At 43.6% G+C, this 14,612-nt stretch overlaps 2 protein-coding genes across 2 annotated transcripts; both read left to right on the top strand.

Moving 5' to 3' along the window:
* Nucleotides 1-157: 157 nt before the first annotated feature.
* On the top strand, nt 158-8,545 carry tmed10 (transmembrane p24 trafficking protein 10). Its single transcript, XM_060042578.1, has 6 exons — nt 158-310; nt 3,498-3,794; nt 4,656-4,776; nt 5,952-6,025; nt 6,834-6,960; nt 7,114-8,545. The coding sequence occupies exons 1-6, from the start codon at nt 173-175 to the stop codon at nt 7,233-7,235; spliced, it is 879 nt and encodes a 292-aa protein (XP_059898561.1). The 5' UTR covers nt 158-172; the 3' UTR covers nt 7,236-8,545.
* A 186-nt stretch (nt 8,546-8,731) lies between these two features.
* On the top strand, nt 8,732-14,017 carry eif2b2 (eukaryotic translation initiation factor 2B, subunit 2 beta). Its single transcript, XM_060042577.1, has 8 exons — nt 8,732-8,984; nt 9,329-9,449; nt 9,837-9,988; nt 10,701-10,864; nt 11,623-11,718; nt 12,287-12,424; nt 12,765-12,831; nt 13,043-14,017. The coding sequence occupies exons 1-8, from the start codon at nt 8,813-8,815 to the stop codon at nt 13,198-13,200; spliced, it is 1,068 nt and encodes a 355-aa protein (XP_059898560.1). The 5' UTR covers nt 8,732-8,812; the 3' UTR covers nt 13,201-14,017.
* Nucleotides 14,018-14,612: the final 595 nt, after the last annotated feature.

Genomic DNA, 14,612 nt, shown 5'->3' with positions numbered 1-14,612 from the left:
ATTCACAATGATAAAGATATGAAAATATAAAGTTCTATCAAACATAATATTAATTCAATGGCGTTAAAGAGGCAATTAGGAGACATTCTAAACTCAGCCCTCATTAAAATGTGGGTAGTGGTGGCCCTTCTCCGCACCTCCACTGATTCTATTTACTGCTCCGTCTGTTGCCATGGCGGTACGTCACGATCGACGGGGCTCGTACGTCAGTGCGTCGTTTCCATTTTTTTCTCCACACGCTAGTGCGCTGACGTTCGTTTCCGTGACCAAATATGGAACCCTGCTACATCTCCAAGCTCTTCGGCGGCAGGTATTGCACAATATTGAAAGAACACTGTGATCAATTAAACGCACCCTGCCAATGTTCTTGTCGGATGTTATGTACGAATGATTAAAATCCGCTAGGTTGACTTGTCGACTCAAGAACTCTCTTTGAAAATGTAAATGTATTCATTTCCGTATTCTCAGAAAGACATTTCGCAGGCGAACATCCTACATCTGAAGTGAGAGAGTCGTGTGCTAACAAATTGTGCAGAACATTGAATTATTTGACAGTTCAAACGCGTAGGCGATAAAAACCCGATAGATTCAGGGTCACAGACCTGGAAAGAAACGCTTAATAAGCTTATTTAACGCTCGATGTAGGCAACACACATGGTTCATTTTTATAATGTTTTTATTTATTTTTAAATAACGAGTAGGTTGTTATTGTCTAGACATAGGTGATCATTATAGTCGGACTCCCACCTTTAATAACATTAGGGCCGTATTAGGTGGACTACTTTACATGTTTAACATATTTTAAAAGCCTTAAATACTTTTGAACACAGTTTTGGGAAGACCTGCCCTATCGGTATCTTGCGCACCATCAAAATAAAGAAACGCACATAAAGGCTGCAATAGTGTTGCTAAATGATCATTCACAAAATAGGCAAAGAGACCATGCCACACCTAATCACTACCATGTAGCCTATCAATGTTATGTTTTCTTATCTGCTCATTCAGTATTTCATCATCAACGATCCCATACAAGGGCATGTGTTAAGGCTAATTTGTGATGGTCCGTTGGGAGTTAGCTCAAAGAGTTGGCCTCACTTCCACATAATGCTTGTGCCAATAGTGCAGTACAGGCACACCCTATTTTTTTTTAATGTTTACATGACACAGATCTCAAATGGATTTATGCAACAATCTTTGACTATTTCCCAATTCTCTATCCCACTACACAGTAATGTGTCCTCTCCTTTTCTTTTTCCTTTAGACCAATTGAATGACTTATCAAAGAGGTTTAAGCCTCAACGTGTGTGTCAGCGTGTGTGTGTGCGTGGACGTGCCTGCCTAGTATCGAAGTAAAAAGTAAACACTCAGTATGTCCCCCTCTTCTAATCCCTCGAACCTCTCCATATAGCTTGCATCTGCGAGCGTGAAGCGTTTAATAACCCTCCTTATTAATACCTTCCCCTGTCAGCCTCTGGGAACCGGCGCGGAGACAGAAATAGCAGGTGCCTGTTGCCTCTTTTAACATCAGCAGCAACAGCAGTAAAATTAGAAACACTATGACGTGGAAGTGCGTAGCTGCCCCCACTCTGGGGAGGCAGGAGGCAGCGTCGGGCTGAGCAGAAAGACAGGAGAAAGCTACGTGGTACGGAGGAAAGAGGGAGGCACGGAGGGAGGGAAGGGGAGAGGGGGGGATGGATGAAAAAAAAAAGAGGATTCTGTGAGGCGGTTGGAATCATACAGAGATGGGGAGACGGAGACAAGAGGGGGACGTGATTGGCTGTGACTCGGAGCGGGTATAGTGACACAACAGACGAGTACGCCCCCATGCCACGACGAACCCAAGTAATCTGATTGGATCCGCTCCAGCAACACCTAAACCCATTCAGAGAGAGAGAGAGAGAGAGAGAGAGAGAGAGAGAGAGAGAGAGAGAGAGAGAGAGAGAGAGAGAGAGAGAGAGAGAGAGAGAGAGAGAGAGAGAGAGAGAGAGAGAGAGAGAGAGAGAGAGAGAGAGAGAGAGAGAGAGAGAGAGAGAGAGAGAGAGAGAGAGAGAGATCCCACCTTTGCTGTGATTTATGAGATTTCTGATAATTACATGTCACATTAGTATATTCACCATTCACCTAATGGTATCTTCAATGGCAGAGTGTATAATAAATATATATATAAATAAACCTAGACGGTACATGGCGTCATCACGGCGTCATTAAGGCGGATCCCAGGCAACCAGATATTATTCAGATGAACATACGTAAGAAATAGATAGCGCTCCTTGTTCTCTTTGTCCTTTCACACAGAAATACGCAATCTTGATTACCGGAGCCATTTCGAGGGAGTGGAGATGGGCAGGCCTCAACGTTCATTCATAAAGTGTAACCAACTGCTGCCCTGACCTACTGTCTGATCGTTGACCAATCAGATCTGTGCCAAAGGGGTCATATAAGGTTTACAATGCTCAGGAATCGCAATGTTTGCAATGCTGGAAGCAATGCTAACATACCTTCAACCTGAATCCATTGGATCGTTATAGAACAAACCTTTAAACTAGTTTGCCCCCCAATGAAGTTTGTGCTTAAATAAAAAACAGGAACTGCCAGTCCCTGTTTGTTGTTCCCAGTCCCGGACTAGCAGCGTAGAAAATAAAAGAGAGGGGTCAATGTGGTTGATCATTTAGCTCCTCAGAGATAAATTCACTGAGAGACAGTGTTACAGAGTTACAGACAGTGTCGCAAGATAAACTGGCATGTAATGCACACAGTGGGTTTAATACTACAATTGTTACGGCCCAATGCCTGTTTTTAGTTAGTTTTTGTCCCACTATGCTGGGGAAGTATGTGATGCACCAATGTGGAAATACTGGAGGGATCTCTGTAATATTTACACAGGTGACAGACGCCTCAAAGCGTTCTCCATCGGCCTTGTGGGGATCGCAACTTCGGAACCGCAGCATCTCCCTGGAAACGGCACATCTGCATCCTACGGCACGTGGTACTGCCTCTTTAGTTGTCTGTAGAAGTAAACCATTAGGGTCTTTCCGAAATAATAATTGTGTTAAAATCTTTTTTCGCCTTTATTATCTACATTCACATACTGGATGGGGGCTGGTGGGAAAATCAAAAAGGAGGGATTTAATTTTAACGGCTAAACCATTTTCTTATCAGTAAGTTAATTAATAATATGATAACATGCCCTGCACTTAATGAGCAATCCATACACAAACTCTCGACAAATAGTAATATATCTAACGGTGTTATGGTATGGTATGGGTTTAGTAGGCCTACATATTATTCAAGGCCACTATATCTCATCAACTTCCTTGGACCAGAAGCAATTGAATCATCATCATTCATCATTATTTGATCTGCTATTTGTTGGATAACTTGGTCAGAATATTTATAATGGAGATGTAGTTTCCCACATTGCCCTCTCAATATTGCTGGTGTTACACCTGACTTTCCTTCACAGATTAACAAAGTCTCTATTGTATCCCATTTCACAGCTCTCCCTCCACGCCGCTAGGGGCGCTATAACAACCAGAGGGCCTGTCAGCGGCGGCCCAGTACGAGTCACCGGCCGACTGCTTAGCTCCGCGTCTCTCAGGGTCTGGTCGAGGGAAGCCATGGCTCGACTCGCTGCACTACTGCTCTTACCGGTTCTTATCGAATCGGTATTTTCCATCTCCTTCTTCCTACCCGTCAATTCAAGGAAGTGTTTGCGGGAAGAGATCCACAAAGATGTCCTAGTCACTGGGGAATACGAAATAGGCGAGCAGCCCAACACAAAAACCAACCTGAAGGTGAGCGTCGCAGAGCGGCGGCGGCCACTACGTAGCGCGGCTAGCCTAGCCCAGCGGCTAGCCCGGGAGAAGGCCGTAACGCCTCCCTTCTCCTCCTGTTTTTATATTCTGTGTGTGAAGTAGATTCGGTTTGTCTGCACATTTTTGTAAAGTACACGTTTCCCGTCAGTTTGAAAGCCCCTGGTTGTGATATCCGTGGCTGTTTTATTAGAGAGCCCTACGAGTGTCCTGCGGTGGGCCTCGCTCCAGCTGACTTCCTGGTTTCGTGGTCGTATTCGGTGCAGCGCTGCGATCCGTGTTTACTTCTACTTCACGCAAGATGTTTCCTTCTAGGGTTATACTTGAAATCAGCAACGCGTATCTCAGTCACCAGTGCCTGCTGGATCTCGGTTAATTGTGTAGGATGCGTTTCTGGTAGTCTTGTCTTCCGCACTGCTTGTTAGCACAACGCTGTACTGCTCACAGAAATGTTACACGTCAGTCTTAGCGTCCATTCACTTCACTCCAAGGCGCTAGCTGATTAGCATAGCATCCTATTCATTGTGGAGACCAACTCGTTTATAACTATATTGTGGAACATTATATAACAATATCATCCCTAGTTTATAGCATGAACCGATAAAAAGCATCAAGTTTAATAACATTGGGATTATTGCATTAGTACACTGCATCGAAGGGATATTGTAACAGCTGTCAATGGAAGTACTCCAGTGGTCCCTCCAGTTATTTTTAATCTCAACGTGATACAAACATATGTTTATGTACTGCATTTTGCACACCTTTCAGCACTTCTCAATAATTTTCACTTTAAGTCGCTGACATTCATGTGTTGTTTTTTTGTTTGTTTTTTACAATTTTTAGATCACAGATTCCTCTAGTCACACTCTTTACTCCAAGGAAGATGCAACAAAGGGAAAGTTTGCATTCACCACTGAAGACTATGACATGTTTGAGGTGTGCTTTGAAAGCAAATCACCCATGGGTAAGTGAATTAAACCAGGTTGATGTATAAGAAAATACAAGTTTTAGAGCTGATATTTGAAGACCGCATACAAAGGATAGTGCAACATGGAAACGTCCACTCCATCACTATCCTATTCAAAAACGTTTCTCAAAGCAGAAAAGTATTGAGCCTAAAAGTAAGAATCCCCCAGATGAAGTGCTTGGTTGAAAATACATGCATGCATCCACAATTCCCATGAATACTTATTTCCGTAATCGTTATATTTAAATTCAAAGAGTCCCATCTTTATCTTATGCATCGTGTTTAATTACCTATTAGCAGCCTATTACATTGGCGTTTGTAAGCCTTTTCCCAAAAGCCTTTTAGTGAAAGTAAGACTATATGCAAAGGTGCATGTAAAACCTACACTGCAATGCTCAATGACATTGCAATGTTGTCTTTAACGTCCAAGTGCATAGCTGACCATGATCAAGGCAAATTGTACCTTTGATTTACATTCATATTCAATCAATAAGTATTTTTATTTTCCAATTCTAAATTATTATTTATACATGGTTAGATGATGATTAAAATGCCAAGGACTCCATTAAAGAAGTGAGTGTTTCAAAGAATTCCAAACACATTACATCTATTTCCTACCGTTTTTAATTATATATATATATATATATATATATATATGCCTAACTCCGATGTCCCAAAACATTGCTTATAGATTATATCATGTACATAAGTACTTAAAACCCTTCAGTATTGAAAAGCTGAAAGGTATTCTGATGGTGAGAAAAACCCATGTGGCTGGGTTCCCACAGCTGTCTATCTGGTTTTGTTCTGCATGGTCCAGCTAGCCAAGATAAGGGGACATTTATTTCACAATTGTTAATAACTCTACTGCTTTTCCACAAACCTCATATAGGTAGTACTATTTATTGAAATATAATTAACTGTTCCAACAAAATGACAATACTTAAATAACAGATTCAGTTAGAGATTCAGATTTCTAAAATAGTTAATTATTGGATCATATGGTATTAAGTAACAAACATTGGGCCGAAAATATGTCTCTACATCAGAATAATACTCATCTTGAATAATGAATATTGATAAATGTTGAACACAGTACCTTTTTTAGTATATGGTCTCTGTCACTCTCACTTTCAAACGGTCATTAACATTGCTTTGTTGTTGTCTACTAGGAACTGGAAGAGTACCCGACCAGCTAATCAACCTGGACATGAAGCATGGTGTGGAGGCCAAAAACTATGAAGAAGTGAGTTCAGACCACGACAAACCCATCCCTGAATCTCCATACTTCTTTAGGAAGAAGTCCTTTAGAAGTCTGTCATGTTGTAAAATTACCATTGTTTATTAAATAACATAGGGGATGTATTTTAGAGGTATTTGTTATTTAATGCATTACATTTTGCCCTAACGGATCGAATAAAGTGGTTCGATTTGTTTGTAACTGTCAACAGCAATAGATCATTATGATTGATGGAAAGGAATTAAGGGTTAACGATTTGTATTTGAGTCACGCAAGACCGTTCAAGCGAATCAAGTGATTCAACCGATTCCTGAGAATCGCCATCCACCCACACACGCACGCATCCACACAACTGTAGCCATGCAGGGAAACCCTGCCATGCATAACTCAACGCTATCAATTGTGCTGTGTGTGATCCATGTGCCAGTGTGTAGGCAGCTGATGCTCATAACGCTGAAAAAAATGAACGTCCATGTGCGGGCGGATAGTGACTGACTGCACTCAATGCGTATTTGCTTACGTCTGCATGAATGATTTAGTTGGAAGGGCTAGCGAGTGCGAACAATGTCGTGGGATGTTCTGCCAAGAGTCCCTCTCTCTTTGCTTGTGGTCGGGATCAAATCCGGCATTACCACTCGTCAGGGTGAATCATATTTAATGCGTTTCACAAACACGTCCATCCTTTGCATGTTATTGAACAGACGTGATCCTGTTGTATCATCTTTTAATTAGAAAACTATTGCAGGCATTTACTCCCATTTTAAGCACTATTGTTGTTGCGTTGGTTTGACGAGCATCTCCTCTGGCCAATCAGATCGCAAAGGTGGAGAAGCTCAAACCTCTGGAGGTGGAGCTGAGGCGGCTGGAGGACCTGTCGGAGTCCATTGTCAACGACTTTGCCTACATGAAGAAGAGGGAGGAAGAGATGCGGGACACAAACGGTGAGGCCGAGCGAGCCACTTGCCGCTTGCTCACAGCCCCATTACCATAGCCGTGCTAGTTCAGTGTTTCTGCACATGGCTTTTGCAGAGATGGTTGCAGCACATGACCATGACCTCCACCCTTTTGTCTCTTCCACCCCCCTCGTCGTTCAGAGTCCACAAACACGAGGGTGCTCTACTTCAGCATCTTCTCCATGTGCTGCCTCATCGGCCTGGCCACCTGGCAGGTGTTCTACCTGAGGCGCTTCTTCAAGGCGAAGAAGCTGATTGAGTAGAACTCTGCCACTCCCCCCTGGAGCTCGGGGCCTCAAGGGGTAGCTGCCGTCCGTCCGCCCGCCCGCCCGCCACTCATCACATCCCAGCGACACTCCCCCCGGGACAGGCTACAGCGAACAACAGCACGCAGGGGTGTAGGGAGTGGGTGGGGTAACCATACGGGGCAGCAACAAGTGTAGGACACCGTTCCTTGGGGTTTATGGGGGGGGGGGGGGGTATATTGCAAACTGTGCTTTTTTGGTGGTCTGGAACATGGAAAGCGACGTAGAGGGAAGATGGGTATGGGGGACGAGGTAGGGGGGGTCAGTGCGTGTACAAGGCGTGTCTCGGACCCCCGTTGGCGCCCGTCTTTCTGTCTACACCGTTTTGAATGTTGCTGCAAAGTGAATAAGAACGCGTTGCTTTAATCAGTTATTTTTTCGGTTTGAAGCTCATTTTCAATGGGTGTGCCACGAGAGAATGTCTTGCCCCTCTGTTGTATAATATCTTTGCCATGCCAAGAAAACTAGATAATTGGTGCCCATTTTATCAAGTGAAGGCTTATTTAAAACCGCAAGGTGGGACTGTCGCTTTGAAGAGAAACCCGGCAACCACGGAACTTTTGTGTCGTGTCACCTAATTTGCATACATGTTGGTCAACTAAAAATGGATGGCGTTCTTGGTTTTGTTTTCCTATTGTAAATGCTACTTAGTTGCTTAGAAAGGTATCAGGGAGGGGAATTATACTCCTAGTTATATAATAGGTCACGTCTACCAACTCTTGCACGTTTCTTTTTTAAAAAAGGATTAAAATACATTTTCTTAAAATATTTCCATGAATTGAAATGGATAGGAACTGAAAACCTTCCAAAAGATTGACACACTTAATTATGATGGTTATGACTTTGGGCAGGATAGTATTATTGACATGTTGGCCAATTTCTGTTTTCATCAAGGGTGGTAAAATGATATTAATCTGCCAGTTGATCTTGTAGTCATTAAACGATTTCTGATTGATCTGTAGAATGCCCTGAAAGGCCCTTAGTTACAAGTGATATTTATATCTTATTTCTCACTATAGTTATTCCAATTAACAACTCTTAGAAATCCGCCGATTGAAATGTTTTTCTTCATGGAAATCAATTCATAGGATTGATTGGATGATTTATTTCGACAAATTGTTTCTGGGTTCAGCTTCTCCTTCTGTCATGGGTACATTTTTAACAGTGAATATGCGCGTTGTGCGCAACCAATTTTTATGTTGATTGACAAATTTTGTAAAGATTGTGTTTGGCTTTTATTCAATAAAATACCGGATGGGTTTACATGAGTAATTTTTTGCGCATTATTATTTCCATGGACCAAATAAAATCTTTCATTAGTGTGTAGAAATAACGTCAGGTTTATGCATGGTTATATATACACCATATATCGTTGTCTGTTGAGAATAAGGTAAATAACTTTGAGTCGCGTCCACCAATCAGATCGCAGGCTCTTGGTTAAAATGACCCGGAAACTCTAGCCATGCACATCCGTTTCCAACCCTCTGACGGAAAGGCATTGCGTTGACATTTCACAGTGGAACAAGCAAAACAACATGCCCGGTGCCGATAAAAATACGGACCTTTCGGAGAGAATAGAGGCTTTTTTAGCCGACCTGAAGCGTGGAGGCACCGGGGCTGGACCGCTGCGTGGCTCGGCTGAAACTGCCAGAGAAACGACTGCCTTGCTCCGCAGAATAACAGCCCAGGCACGATGGAGCAGTGCAGGTTGGTTAAAGTACCGCCTTGGATACACTCACTGTCGACACACTAAAGTTTTATTTTTATATTAGGGTATTGTATCTATGGTTGTCAAATATATTTTTAGAATGTAGTACACATAACCGTCCATAAACTTGATGTCTGTCGTTTTGACAGCTGTTGATCAAACTATTGGTATTACTACTGCTAGTTTTACTTAACTTTACCTCAACTTGACATAGAAAGAAGATGGGAAGGAATACAATTAAGAAATGTGCTGCGATTCTCTATTCATTTGGCAATAGTCGTAATCAAATACCAGGCCAGAACAAGCAAACGCAGTGAGGACTTTATGTTTCCACCTCTCTCAGGCGATCTGATGGAGATCATCCGGAAAGAGGGGAGGAGGATGACGGCAGCCCAGCCGTCCGAGACCACGGTCGGTAACATGGTCCGCAGGGTGCTGAAGATCATCAGGGAGGAGTATGCTCGGTGAGGGGAGATAACGACTCTAGATATTACCCATCTGCTGGCTTCGACATCAACAAACATTCTCTTTGTGTTCATTGACTGGCCCAATGCGATTAGGTCTTATAGTTGTTTAGACGTTACAAACACCAATATATTTTTACAAAGTGCTTTTAAAATACATAGAAATAAGAAAGACAGTGACATTTCCTGGGAAATCCTGTATCTAAAGTGGCAAAATTGTTATAAAAATTGAAAAGGCATAGTTTCAATTCAAGTATGAAGTTTCGAATGAGTGTTTAATGAAACTTGGAGATAAAGTCAGGAACACTTTGGTGGAAAAATATAATGGGGGGGGGGGGAGCCTAGTTTTGGTTTTGGGCGGTCACATATTTGTCTCCCTGCCTCCAGGTCAAGGGGAAGCAGCGAGGAGACGGATCAGCAGGAGTCTCTCCATAAGCTGCTGACCTCAGGAGGTCTCAGCGAGGAGAACTTCAGACAGCACTTTCCTACTCTCAAAGCCAATGTGATCGAGGCCATCAACGAGTTACTCACTGAGCTTGGTTAGTGGCCTGTTGTTGCCGCTCCTCATTTAGGGCATTTAGCAGACAAAAGCGACTTACAATAAGTTAATTTGTCATAAGAAAGAGAAAATATGTATCGCTGTCGGTACAGTAAGGATGTTCATAGAACCAAGTGCAAAGCACTAACAATCGCTAGGTTAACCCATTCCCTGTGTACAACAGAGCTAGCTAGGATAAGATGCTACATAACTAAGTACTATAACTAAATATAATGACATACAATGAGTGTGTACATTAAATCCCAGGAAGTACACCATACAATAAGTAGGAGGGGTGGGACCGGGTAGCTATGCAGAGTGTATATGAACTCTTAACAGGCGAGTCTTGAGTCTTTTCTGTTCTGTTGGGAAGTGGCTCTGAATTATTTCAACCATGTTAGTTTTAGGGGACTGAAGGGAGTGACTTAACTTGCATGCTCTCTTGAGATTATGCTCTCAGCGAACTACTCGGGACATTGAAATGACGGGCAGATGTTGATTGGGGTAAAGCAATTTTTTTGTTTATAATTCGCGGTCTCAGTTATATCCTGACCGAAGAATGCAGCCCAAAATTATATATTTTTTACCACGTCGGTATATGTGTCTGTGCATATATGTCTATCTGTTTATCCATCCATCTGTCTCTATATCTATTGTATTTTTTTTTTATTGGACTTTTATTTGAGACTACCTTTTTCCCGACCGTATTTCAGAGGGCACAACCTACAACATCGCCATGCAGGCCCTGGAGCACATCCACTCCAACGAGGTCATCATGACCATCGGCCGCTCGCGCACCGTGGAGGACTTCCTCAAGGACGCAGCACGCAAGCGCAAGTTCCACGTTATCGTGGCCGAGTGCGCCCCCTTCTGCCAGGTAGAGGACCAACACCACCAGGCAGCCGTCGTTCACTCTGGGCCTTCGTCAGCCATAGATATAGACTGACTAGATATCGCATTCGGGTTTCACATGCGTCAACAATGCCGCCATCTTGCTGCGGGGTAACCACCAAGCTGAATGAATGAACATCCAATGGGGTAGAGGTCCTTTCCTGGTAAAAAATCACTCTGAATCTTATTTTTAAGCAATCTTCAAGCGGGTTGGTTTCTGACCTACTTCAGACTTGTGTTCCTTGGTAATGCTGGTGAAAAAAAAAAAATTAAATTTATTTTTACTATCATTACCATGAACACACGTTTGACCCGACCTGCTTGAAGATTGATTAAAAAGGTGATTTAGAGTTATTTTGACTAGGGAAAGACTTCTGCCCCATCGGATTCATTCATTCAGGTGGCTGGTTACCCGGCGGCAAGATGGCGGAGGCATTCACGCATACGTTCCGCTGAACAGCACAGCTCAGGCGATATCTAGTCAGTATTAATATCTATGTCGGTCACCTAGCAGCCATCTTGGCTCTAAACACTAACTTGCCGTTCACTTCCACACCCAGCTAGTTTAGAACCAGGATGGAACCAAAATGTCCACCAGGTGTATAAGGCTTGTGTGCCCCGGGAGTTTCTGGGCTTTTCGATTCAGACTTGGAAACTTTTCCATGGCTACGAATGCTGCACTCCTGAGATTGCTGGTGGGATTCTAGTCCTTCTACAAACTTATCGTGTCTTTGTTCTCCACAGGGACACAAAATGGCGACCAGCCTCTCGCAGGCAGAGATCGAGACGACAGTTATTCCAGACGCTGCTATATTCGCCGTGATGTCTCGTGTCAATAAGGTACATCTTCCACAATCACGATAAACAAAAATTTCCCACCATTGTTGTTTCCTTCATATTGTTTGTAATTAAATTAAAGCAATGATTTCGGTGTAGACAAAAAAAAAATAAAGATCCAAATGTCCACCTAGCCAGCAGTCAAAACCAGCTTTGACCTGTTGTGTGTAGGCCACACACAACCATTTACAACATCTGTTATTTAGTAGACGTAATAAAATGTCCCTTTTCACATCCTAATGTGATGGTCAAACAACTTAAGAAATGGTAAATGATAAATGGACTGCATTTATACAGCGCTTTTCTCACCAGTGTCCACTCATGAGCTTTACAATATCGCCCAATATTCCCCCACTCATACACGCATTCACACACCTACGGTGATGTCAACCACGCAAGGCGACAGTCAGCTTCTCGGGAGCAGTTGGGGTGAGGTGTCTTGCTCAGGGACACCTTGACACTCGGCTAGGAGGAGCAGGGGATCCACCGCTAGCAACGCCAAGCTTTTAGTTAAGAGCCTTGGCGCCATCATGCGCTCCTGCTAACACTACGCCGTCCGTCCGCCCGTCAGGTCATCATCGGCACGCAGACGGTGCTCGCCAACGGAGGACTGCGGGCCGTCAACGGCACGCACACGTTGGCCCTCGCCGCCAAACACCACTCCACGCCTCTGATCGTGTGCGCCCCCATGTTCAAACTCTCGCCTCAGGTACCTTGCATCTACATTTACATTTAGGGCATTTAGCAGACGCTGTTATCCAAAGCGACTGACGCCCACTCATACACACATTGACACACTGACGGCGCAGTCAACCATGGAGGGCGACAAACAACCAGCTCGTCGGGAACAGTGAGGGTTAGGTCTCTTGCTCGGGGACACCTCGACACCCCCCCCCCCCCCCCCCACCCCCCCCCCCCATGTAAATTCCTGTTATGATGCCCCCGCCTCCCCATAGTCTACTGTCCATGACCGTGCAGGCCACCTAATGTCCTAGACTCCACACGTCCCCATGTTTTGATTCTGACTCTGAACTTTGTTGTCTCCCTAGTTCCCAAACGGGGAAGACACTTTTCACAAGTTCGTATCACCCCATGAGGTCCTACCATTCACCGAAGGTAATGTGTGTGTGTGTGTGTGTGTCCTTCCCCATTTGTAGTAATGCCAGAGCTTTTAAAACAAGGAAAATACTTGCTTGACAATATACGCAGATAGACTTCCCTTTCTCACCATCGCACAGCTATGAACAAAGGTCTGTGACACACACGGCCTTTGGTGGGTGAGACGCATCCTTTGTGTTGGTTAACGCTTTGCTGTCCCCTCCTCTAGGGGAGATCCTGTCCAAGGTCAACGTGTACTGCCCGGTGTTCGACTACGTTCCGCCGGAGCTCATCACGCTCTTCATCTCCAACATCGGGGGCAACGCACCGTCGTACATCTACCGGCTGATGAGCGAGCTGTATCACCCCGAGGACCATGAGCTGTAGCCAGGTCCAGAGGACAGACCAACCAAAATAAAAACCTGCTGACCAAACCCTCTACCTTTCTTTTTTTTTTTATAATTTTAAGAATATTTTAATATTATTTTATATCAAGTTTGGAACTGTCAGTGAGTAGGGAAAGCTTTTTATGCTTTGATTGTTTTCAGTCAAACTAATACATTTTTGGTAAGTATACGCTAGGCTACCTTAGTTTTCTACATTCTATTGAGTGTGACTGCTGATACATTCCCACACTAATTAAATACTGTTAAGAGATCAATTAAAAAGTTATTTTCTTATTGTGGATTATAATTGTGTTTGAAGTATCAGTAGCACTAGTAGCAGTCCGAGAAACGTGTTCCATTTCTTATTTTAGTGTCGACCATTAAATAAGTGTGGACCCGCTGGTTAAATATATACACACATTAATACCACAAACGACCAATAGGAGGCAATCTTGTACACATGTTACTAAATAGGATACGGATTGTAAAATGAAAACAAGATACTATCCGCCACGGATTATTGTGATCATGTATGAGCCAAAGTGACCACTGGTCTCGCGTAGCCTACACATTTTCGAAAAGAAAATTTTTAAATGTGCTAAAAAGACTGAGTCCCGCTATATTATTCAGGCTGAACTACAGCGTCTATTCACGGGCGCGAACCCACTACTGAGCGGCACGGGGGCTTTGACCTGCTCCGTTTCCGACCTGGGCCGATTCACCCCTCCTTAGACGACCTGGTAGTCCCGGGCTCCCCCAGGAGCACCATATCGATACCGAACTTAGCGCGGACACCCGATCGACATAGCCCACTGCAGCTCAGAACTCCTGAGCTCAACCGATCCGCCAGCCTCAGCCTCCCAGTAGCATGGATTACAGGCGCACGCCACTGCGCCCGGCGAGAGAAGACACGGCCAGTCGGATATATGACTTTGAGAAAATATGACGTCATTCAGTACAGTTACTGAGTGATGTCGTGATCGCCATCTAGGGGAGATAGGATGAAGTTATTGGGCTTATGTTGTTACGTCTGTTTCTTAACACATATGACTCTCTCGGGCAGGAAACATCCCCTCAATGGTCAATGTCACCGGATGAATTAGATATTCGTAATTATTACCGTGTAACAATAAAACGTTTAAAGTTCCTGCAATTTCACCGTGATATATTTTTGTAAATGTTTCTGATTGTAAGTTATTGTGGCCCTTATATCATGACTAATACTAGGGTGAAAACGACATTGTTACCCCTTATTTCTTTTTCCATAACGACCGATTAAAAACAGTGTAACCCCTTACGTTTTAATAATGATCACCAATAAAAAATGACAGTGTTTCCCCTTATGTTTTATTTTCATGAACACCAATAAAAAATGACATTGTTACCCCGTATGTTTTTTTTCATGACGACCAA

The sequence above is a fragment of the Gadus macrocephalus genome, chromosome 21, assembly GCF_031168955.1.
Source record: "Gadus macrocephalus chromosome 21, ASM3116895v1".
In the NCBI taxonomy this organism is placed as follows: Eukaryota; Metazoa; Chordata; class Actinopteri; order Gadiformes; family Gadidae; genus Gadus; species Gadus macrocephalus.
The sequence above is the reverse complement of the archived record's forward strand: the minus strand, read 5'-3'. Positions and strand labels throughout refer to the sequence as shown.

What these genes read in the sequence shown, in the direction of transcription:
- tmed10 (XM_060042578.1), top strand. Translation starts at nt 173, where the DNA reads ATGGCGGTACGTCACGATCGACGGGGCTCGTACGTCAGTGCGTCGTTT. An exon ending in TCCAAGCTCTTCGGCGGCAG is followed by an intron (nt 311 to 3,497) that starts GTATTGCACAAT and finishes CCCATTTCACAG; the next exon opens with CTCTCCCTCCACGCCGCTAG. An exon ending in TGAAAGCAAATCACCCATGG is followed by an intron (nt 4,777 to 5,951) that starts GTAAGTGAATTA and finishes GTTGTCTACTAG; the next exon opens with GAACTGGAAGAGTACCCGAC.
- eif2b2 (XM_060042577.1), top strand. Translation starts at nt 8,813, where the DNA reads ATGCCCGGTGCCGATAAAAATACGGACCTTTCGGAGAGAATAGAGGCT. An exon ending in AGTGCGCCCCCTTCTGCCAG is followed by an intron (nt 10,865 to 11,622) that starts GTAGAGGACCAA and finishes TGTTCTCCACAG; the next exon opens with GGACACAAAATGGCGACCAG. An exon ending in TGTTCAAACTCTCGCCTCAG is followed by an intron (nt 12,425 to 12,764) that starts GTACCTTGCATC and finishes TTGTCTCCCTAG; the next exon opens with TTCCCAAACGGGGAAGACAC.